We start from the raw sequence: 9,692 nt of genomic DNA on the forward strand, positions 1-9,692 counted from the left end.
TTGGCCATAGTGGAGTTTGGAGTGTGACTGTTTGAGGTTGTGGACAGGTGTATTTTATACTGATAACAAGTTCAAACAGGTGCCATTAATACAGGTAACGAGTGGAGGACAAAGGAGCCTCTTAAAGAAGTTGTTACAGGTCTGTGAGAGCCAGAAATATTGCTTGTTTGTAGGTGACCAAATACTTATTTTCCACCATAATCTGCAAATAAATTCATTAAAAATCCTACAATGTGATTTTCTGGATTTTTTTTTCTCATTTTGTCTGTCATAGTTGAAGTGTACCTATGATGAAAATTACAGGCCTCTCTCATCTTTTTAAGTGGGAGAACTTGCACAATTGGTGGTTGACTAAATACTTTTTTCCCCCACTGTATATACTTCCATACATGTTTTTTGCTGGTACTGGGGGGGACCTTCAGACAAGTCTTGTGAGGTCATTGGGCGTCCTAGATCAAAACTGACATGTACTGTATGTGTTCGTGAGAGTCACCTTTCCACAGAGAGGTCACATTAGTGTGTAGCCCAAACTTGCTCCTGTAAGTTGCTGTGGATAAGAGCTTCTGCTAAATGACAAAAAATGCAAATGTGAATGTAAACTGTTTGGATGTTACAGACAGAAGTTGGTAGATCAGCTGTACCTACTTCAGATGAGTCCCAAGACGCTCGTGGGGGTCGTAGATCAAAACGGAGAACACCATCGTGTTTGTGAGAGTCTGGTCTTTCCAGAATCTTTTCATAATAGTTTGTAGGCCAAACAGACGATTTTGTGAGAAGGACGATTTTCAGGATGTCTCATGGTCTGACAAACACCGCTCTCGCTCTCTCATCTTTCACCGCAAATGCGGAAGTGCGACATAGGCGGATGCCGTGGATTGAGACGCATCCAAAGCAACAACAAAAAATCTATCTCTAGCTAAAAGTGACTGATTTTTATGAGGATTTTATTAGAATGCCAATTAGATTTAAGTTGGGGCGCGGACATCGACCTTCGGGTCTTAACTAGGGGGGGCCCTAACTACATATTTCAAATTAGCGCAAGTCATGTGCCCCATGCCCACTTAGCTAAGTGTTTAAATATTAGCCTACAAATAATTCAATAGAAGAAAACAGAGAGAGAAGGAGAGAGAGACAGTTCCTTAATATATAATGTATAACACAGCCAATGGATACATTAAGGAACTGGAAGACTCTTTGCGTTTTATTTTATAGAATTCCATATATAAACCTTCAGTGTCATAGATCGATGCCAGGAGTAGTTTATGTGGATGCTGATAGATTTCCAGCGTTGTCCTTTGTTTGACAGTGCGGTTGAGCGTATACATATCTTTCTGCCAAGAAGTGATGATCCTTTCAGCGAATTAAATAGGCAGGACTTTCCAGCCTCCAGTGACAAAAAAAGCAGAGAAAACATTCTGTGACTTGGGTGACTGGAGTCTGACAATTTTATGGACTTTCCTCTGACACTGCCTATTATATAGGTCCTGGATGGCAGGAAGCTTGGCCCCAGTGATATACTGGGCCGTACGCACTACCCTCTGTAGCGCCTTATGGTCAGATGCCGAGCAGTTGCCATACCAGGCGGTGATGCAACCGGTCAGGATGCTCTCGATCGTGCAGCTGTAGAACTTTTTGATGATCTGGGGACCCATGCCAAATCTTTTCAGTCTCCTGAGGGGGGAAAAGGTTTTGTCGTGACCTCTTGGACCATGGTAGTTCGTTGGTGATGTGGACAGCAAGGAACTTTAAACTCTAGACCTGCTCCACTACAGCCACGTCGATGTTAATGGAGGCCTGTTCGGCCCGCCTTTTCCTGTAGTCCACGATCAGCTCCTTTGTCTTGCTCACATTGAGAGGTTGTTGTCCTAGCACCACACTGCCAGTTCTCTGTCCTCCTCCCTATAGACTGTCACATCGTTGTCGGTGATCAGGCCTACCACTGTTGTGTCGTCTGCAAACTTAATGATGGTGTTGGAGTCGTGTTTGGCCACGCAGTCGTGAGTGAACAGGGAGTACAGGAGGGGACTAAGTACACACCCCTGAGGGTCCCCAGTGTTGAGGATCAGCGTGGCAGACATGTTGTTGCCTACCCTTTTGCAGAGGGAGGTGTTATGTCCCAGGGTCCTTAGCTTAGTGATGAACTTCGTGGGCACTATGGTGTTGAACGCTGAGCTGTAGTCAATGAACAGCATTCTCACATAGGTGTTCCTTTTGTTCAGGTGGGAAAAGGCAGAGTGGAGTGCGATTGAGATTGCGTCGTCTGTGGATCTGTTGGGCGGTATGCGAATTAGAGTGGGTCTAGGGTTTTCGGGAGGATGCTGTTGATGTGAGCCATGACCAGCCTTTCAAAGCACTTCATGGCTACCTATGTGAGTGCTAAGGGCGGTAATCATTTATGCAGGTTACCTTCACTTCCTTGAGCACAGGGACTACTGTGGTCTGCTTGAAACATGTAGGTATTACAGACTCGGTCAGGGAGAGGTTGAAAATATCAGTGAAGACACTTGCCAGTTGGTCCACGCATGCTTTGAGTACACGTCCTGGTAATATGTCTGGCCCTGCAGCTTTGTGAATGTTTAAAGGTCTTGCTCACATCAGTTACCGAGAGCTTTATCACACAGTCATCCAGAACAGCTGGTGCTCTCATACATGCTTCAGTGTTGCTTGCCTCAAAGCGAGCATACAAGGCACGTAACTCGTCTGGTAGGCTTGCGTCACTGGGCAGCTCGTGTCTGGGTTTCCATTTGTAGTCAGTAACAGTTTTCAAGCCCTGCCACATCCGACAAGCGTCAGAGCCGGTGTAGTAGGATTCAATATTAATCCTGTATTGATGCTTTGTTTGTTTGATAGTTCGTCTGAGGGCATAGCGGGATTTCTTATAAGCGTCCGAATATATAGCCAATGTACCACAGCTAAGGGCTGTTCTTATGCACGACGCAACACGGAGTGCCTGGATACAGTCCTTAGCGGTGGTATATTGGCCATTTATCACAAACCCCAGAGGTGCCTTATTGCTGTTAAATACTGGTTACCAACGTAATTAGAGCAGTAAAAATACATGTTTTGTCATACCCGTGGTATACTGATATACCACGGCTGTCAACCAATCAGCATTCAGGGCTCGAACCACCCGGTTTATAAAAGCCAATATAATGACTTGTTAGGCTATATTTCAAGTAACCTAGTGTCTAAATGTTCCCGTGAATCCCCCTAACTGGCAGCAGTAGGCTACAGGATCTGTGTCGGTGTGCGTGAGTTTCTCGGCTTCCTTACTACCTCAACTGCATCACTTTGCGACAGCGGCTTTTAGGGTTTGCGTTTGCGGTGATGTGCATTGGTGTGGCTAACATGCAGAATTTTTGTCCCAGTCCGCCTCTGACTGTTCCAGTGCATTTCCAAATGTTAGTTAGTGTCCCGAATTCATGACAGTGATAAACCCTCTCTGAACACATGATGCGTAGTTGTTTTCTGGAGGACTGGTCAGGTAGCATAGGGGTGAAGACGGATGCACTTAAAGACACTTTTCACGTCTTCTGACTGACCAGTCGGGAACAGGGGTCTCAAGGTTGACAACTCTCTGATGCATGACAGTGAAACAGGGTTTCCGTTGGCGTTCCTTACAGCAAGGTCAGCACTCCAGTACACACAGTTCTGTTCTGGTGTTCTGCACCCACTGAGAACACAGAGACAGCCCCGCTGATGGACTGTCTGCAGCCACCTGTGTGTGTGTGTGTGTGTGTGTGTGTGTGTGTGTGTGTGTGTGTCGAGCTCTGTTGTTTACCACATTCTGTTCTGACCCTCTCTCTCCCATGCAGCATACAATCAACTACTATATTCAGTTGAAACCCCTAGCTACATCAGTTATCTGCTGAGACCCATCCACTGCAGTGAAGCCAGGAGAGACAGGTGTGTGTTAGACAATCCAAAGCACAGATAAGGTCTATAATCATCTCCCTATAGAAGGAAGATATTGTCACAGCCAAGATGATAATATTTGACACTGCAGGGATAGCTTGGAGTGGCATGAAGTGTAGAAAGACAAAGGGTGCCACGGTGCCCCTTAATCACCCCACGTTCATACTCCTTCCTTTAGTTTATATATCCAGAGATAAGAGAAAGTTTAACACACACTTTAACATAGGCTATATTCATGTTTTACTGAATAGTCTACACACAAAGTACCAGTCCTTGTAGCCTACTGTAAATTCCAAGGACCTGTCGTCCAGACTCAAGACTTAGAACTCCCAATAGGCTTTCCTCATAATCCGCTTTCATGCACTGTTTTAATTGCTAATTACACTGCATATATTTACAGAACTATAACTTCTCAGGTTACTATCATATAGGTAATATATTGTGAACTATAACTAGTGAAAAGAAAGCAGTCCGTCTTCAATGAGACGATATGAATGTGTCCAAGCTCAACGTCTGCTTTTCAACAGACAATAACCCTGCCCCTTGTCTCCACTCTCCTAATGAATTGGTTTTTACCCTGTTTGGGAAAAATGTACCCTTCCCTCCCCTCCTAATTTTCCAATTTGCTGTGTCATTTATATGTAATTGAGGATCGTATTGGGCCATATTAGTCCCACAAATAGGATGAAATACTTTATTGAAGTGCTGCTTTATAAAGAGGTCCTCGTAAACCAAACATCAATTGTGGCCCTTGGAGGAGACTAGGGCTCTCTGGTATATTGTGGGGTTTTGTATAAGAGGCTGTAATTATTTCTCGGAGGGCAATCCTGGTTGCTACTCCGCTACCATTATATGGGACACTCTTTTTTTTTCAATGGGTTGTAATGAAAAAGAGTGCTGTGTTGCTCTGCTAGTGTTTGCAACTCATATTCTTTAACCAAATAGAAAAAGCTTGTTTTCACCTGCAGAGACCTGGGCCTGAATAGGAATGTAAAGGTATTAGTATTTTTAAACATCAGAGCACCTTGCAGGAAAGTGGCTTTTCTTTCTGCTTGGGGGAAGTGGAACTTTGTGCCCTTGATGCTTAACTGTTCACAGATTGTAAACAATCAAAGCAGAACATTACACGTGTTCTGCTTTGTGCGTCAAGACAAACCCTACCCTAATATTGAAGCATATTGGGCTACATTCAAAAGCTTTAAACGTTTTCAAAGTTGGAAAATGATGTGTAAAATACAATTGGCCAACAGAATCTGTTAAACTTTTGTTTTCATTGTCTACTTGTTCCTGGATACCTGAGCTTGGTAGATACACTCAGCATTATATCACTTTACAAATCACTGTGAAATCACCAAAGCCTTAAACTCCCGTCTCTGGGTGGTTATTTGCAGGGTTAAATTCAGGGGACTTTCTGGCAGCAGATGTTCCCCTCAGCCTGTCGCTCGGATTCCTTAGTGGCAGAGGGGCCGCCCATGAAAACGCCATTCGGCCCCATCAGTCGCCAGACGAGCGTGTGTCCAGACTGTCAAATTGGGGCCAAGCCACAGCCACCCTACCACCCTCTACCAGCGCCATGAGTCTTTTGCCCTATCAACCCTTAGATGCAAAACTACATAACATGAAAAGGAAATGTTTCAATCCTTGTCATACAATACACCTTGGTAGACATAACAATAAAACACCGCCTGGGCCGTGACCCTGGCCCCAGCTGAACTGAGCGAGAGGCGCAGTGGTGGCAGATGGGGAGTCTGTGAATAAATCGATTAGGGAGCCTTTGACGGATGGGCTTTGTAGGGGCGCACGACACACCAGAGAATTAATTTGGCTAGGCGAAAAAGCCATGCCAGGACCATTCATCTCGGCACAAATTTGGCAATTTCCCGGGTCTAGGGGCTCAATTAGGCAGTGTTTCCAACCGTTTTGGGGGGGAATAAGGCGCATTGAGGAATACGTAGCGCTGATGTTTCTGATGTGTGCGTTAACGATGAAAGATTTAAGGAATAAGAAATGAACAAAAGATAAGAGCGGAATAGCTGAATGTGTGTAAGCTCAGATCACACCAGGTAGATTCCACAGAGGTAAAGTTATTTGCTATACACCCAGGTTAAATTAAACAACCTCGTTTAGCCATAGTCAATCCCTTTCTTTCCTACATGTGCAACAGGGCCAATAGCTGAATTGCGTCCTGTATTTCTGAATCCCCTGTGTGATGAGTTCCACCCCACCCTAGTCCCCACCCCGATTCAGTGTCTTTCTAGATGATTTATGTGGCAGGGTCACTGTATGACCTCCAAACCCGCCCCATCCATTCAGCACCTGTCACCAAACCGCCTATGTGCGCTTACTGAAAACCCGGCCATGCGTGCAAAATGGCAATTTTCCATCCTCCCTAAAAATCCCTTCAGTGGGAAAGTAGGAATGTGATAAGTAAAACAGGTGTGCCACTCAATGTGCTAACGAGGGAGCTGAACTGCACGCACCATTGGCCACAACATCTGTCACGCTGCTGAATTAGATTCTACCCCAGGAAGTTTGCAGAGTGAGAGGCGATGATAGGGAGCTTAGATTGGATACAAATTAGATGGGGTGGCACAGAACCCCTGGTCTCCCTCCTAGAGGGCTTGTGACAAATTATAGGGTGGCATATTGGAGGGGTACAGACCGATACCTGTCAGAGCCCAGGGCGGTACCACCTCTGACCCCTACACCCTCCCCTAAGAGATGCTAATGAGCTCGTCAACCTTAACCAGGCCTAATTGGAGGCGTTGATTGTCCCTTAAGGTCGGGCGGGTTGGAGCCAGCAGTGCGACAGCTTGCCACTTCCTGCTAGCTAGGGTCACATGGCTCACCTCTGTTCTCTGTATAAACAAATTCAAGAAAAGACAGACACCTTGCATTTTAACAGACGCTCTTATCCAGATTGACTTACAGGAGCAATTAGCATAAAGTGCTTTGCTCACAGGCACATTGGCAGATTTTTCACCTCGTTGGCTCGGGGATTCAAACTAGCAACCTCTCGGTTACTGGCCGAACGGTCTTAACCACTAGGCTACCTGCCGCCCTTAAGCTTGCTATTACGGTGTGGTAGGACTGGAGTTGCAATTTGTGGTTGCGGTTATAAAACAAGTTGAAAGACTGAATAGATTAATTGAGCACAACTGAATGAATCCCCATATAACGCAATGAATGACAGCACTGTTTTTAATTCAGCCTTGTCTTTCAATACAGAGAGCACTTGTATAAACACATTTACAGCTAATAAAAATGAAAGACCTTGAAATGGGTCCATTTTCAAAGAGCTAAACACGTTCAGGCTATGGTGGATGGCACAATGGAGAAAGCCAAGGTATACATGTTGTGCTTATTTTTCTCTGAATAGGGTAGCTATTTGATAAGACTGTCATCGGTGAGGACTGTTAGCAGTCTGGCTGACAGCTAAGGTTGCACAGTGAAGTGAAGCTCCGTAGAGCTATTCCACTGTAACATACTGCCACCTACTGGGTATACAGGACAAGTGCATCCTAGAGAACTAAGTGGAAGCAATCTTACCCACAAAAAAATTCCATTACAGGAAAAAGGGATAAATGATGTACAATTGGCAAAACAATCGTAGAAATAACATTTTATTTATACAAAATGAAGTGAATATATTGATAAGTTATCAAAACATCACAGCAGGGTAGGCCTACACAAAACAGCCCTTATTTGAAGTGTTTCTAAAATGAATGGTGGAAAAATGATTGGAACCATTTCCCTGTTTGACGGTTAGATTTTATGGGTATTATAACACGTCCACTGTGGGGTTTTATAGTGTACAGTATCAGTTCGTCAAACACCACCTGTTTTCCCAGTGCAAGTTACTCTTGTCTCATCCTCCCTCCACTCCTTAAATTTCCCTCCCCATTCCTCTCTCCTAACCTCCTGTCTCTGCTAATCTCTCCCGCTACTCCTCTTTTTCTCACTTTTCCTTTAACTTTTCTCCTCCCCTTTTCTCCTCCCTCCCTCCCTCCCTCACTCTCTCCAGCTCAGCCCCAGTGTCTGGGCGATGAAAGAGAAGATGTGAGTATCCTCCAGGATGGCCTTAGCAGTAGGCTTGCCCGCTCCGTGACCGCTGCGGGTGTCCACCCTGACCATGAGAGGCTGGCGCTGCCCGGGGCTGCTGCCCACACCGTGCTGCAGTGTGGCACAGTACTTCAGGGTGTGAAGGGGCACCACCCGGTCGTCATGGTCGGCAGTCAGTAGGAGCATGGCAGGGTAGGCAGCGCCAGCGTGAGGGCTAGGGGGGAGGTTGTGAAGAGGGGAGTACCTGAGGGTGAGAGGGGAGAGGAGGGAGGGAGAATATATTTATTGTACAAATTACAAAGTGCATGTGCAGAGACGCAGTTGTGTTTATGTTCAGTATGAGATGTGTGGGTGTGTGTGATTGAGTATGCCGACTTACTCAATGAGCCATTTGAACTGCTCAGGGTGGTCTGCGCAGCCGTAGTCAGTGGTCCAGGCGTGGCCGATGGTGAACTTGTGGAACTTGAGCATGTCCATCACCCCGACTTCAGCCACAGCACAGCCGAACAGGTCCGGACGTTGGTTCACACATGCCGCTGGGTGTGCGCGAGTGAAAGAGTTAAATCTCAGACATACCGGTGTCCGCACAGCAAAGACCTTGGAAGTCGTCAGTCACACTCACTCAGCCTTGTTAAAATACTCCAAACCAGGAAGTGGCTGCAGTGTTGTTTGGCAATACATATCCATGTGTATTGCTTATGGTCTCGATTCCAAGCTGTCTGAGCTAATGTTGTTATTTTGTAGAAAGCACTTGTTGATACTAGCCAGATAACTACCTAGCAAGATGACAAAGAACACATTTAATTCACTCTCCATAATCCCATACTGCCAGCCCATAGCAAAATGTTTAACATATTTGCTACTAGCACAACATTACTAAATAGCTAGCTAAAGACACTGCACTAACTCGGCAGCTACCACAGGAAGCTGTTTCATGAAAATGAACTAACCCATCGTGATTTAATTATAACGTTAATAATAGCTACAGTGGTTAGCTAGCTTGGAGGAAGTATTTAGTGTTTTGTGCATTGCGCCTGTGCACATAGCTAGCTACCATCCCATAGCCTACGTTGCATATGAAGTGTGACTGGCTCATCCGTGGAGTCAACGCCCTCCTTTTTTCCCTTTTTTGTTGGCTTCCCCACGTGGGGGTTTGTGCTCTCTGACTGGCTCAAAGTCAAGTTGTTGTCCACTAACAAGAATTGAATTGGTAGGTGTTGCTACTGCTATTACAAAAAAAAATGCAGTTTTAAAATGTGCAGTGAAAGTGCTGTAAATGCAATCAACTGTTATTTTGAATGCGGTATTTGCAACATACTGCAATCTTTTTTTTAATAATGGTGGGTTGGCACACAGCAGGTTCTGCTTTTGTTCTAGCAAGTAAAGGAACGGGCTCCCACTGTGATAAGTACCTATCGGCAGTGAGATTCTCGGTGTGTTGTGAGAGAGAGAGACCTGTCTTACACTTTGTTACACGCATAATTATACTTCTTAAAACATACCCAACTCGCTCTTTGACCCTTGCACACACTACAACAACATCCAATCTCGCCTAAATGGCCAATTAAAATAGGGAAGAACACTTTAGTTGGGTTTTTTACAATGCCATATGTTTGGCAGTCTTTCTAAATCATGTAGTTTACTACTGTTTAATGTGCTGCGTAATCACTGTATTCATTTAAGCTAAGTAGCTAACTACTATTGGATGGATTTTA

The 9,692-nt window shown here is 45.1% G+C and overlaps 1 protein-coding gene across 1 annotated transcript in view; it reads right to left on the reverse strand.

Moving 5' to 3' along the window:
• Positions 1-7,522: 7,522 nt before the first annotated feature.
• The window catches only part of LOC135550055 (prolyl endopeptidase-like), a 25,249-nt gene continuing 23,079 nt past the window's right edge, over positions 7,523-9,692 (reverse strand). The window contains exons 14-15 of the mRNA XM_064980513.1: positions 8,357-8,513; positions 7,523-8,221 (exon numbers count right to left, since the gene is read on the reverse strand). Of these exons, the coding sequence (XP_064836585.1) occupies positions 7,927-8,221; positions 8,357-8,513 (452 nt within the window). The 3' untranslated portion in view covers positions 7,523-7,926. The remainder of the gene's footprint in view (positions 8,222-8,356; positions 8,514-9,692) is intronic.

This window comes from Oncorhynchus masou, chromosome 12 (assembly GCF_036934945.1).
Source record: "Oncorhynchus masou masou isolate Uvic2021 chromosome 12, UVic_Omas_1.1, whole genome shotgun sequence".
Lineage (NCBI taxonomy): Eukaryota > Metazoa > Chordata > Actinopteri > Salmoniformes > Salmonidae > Oncorhynchus > Oncorhynchus masou.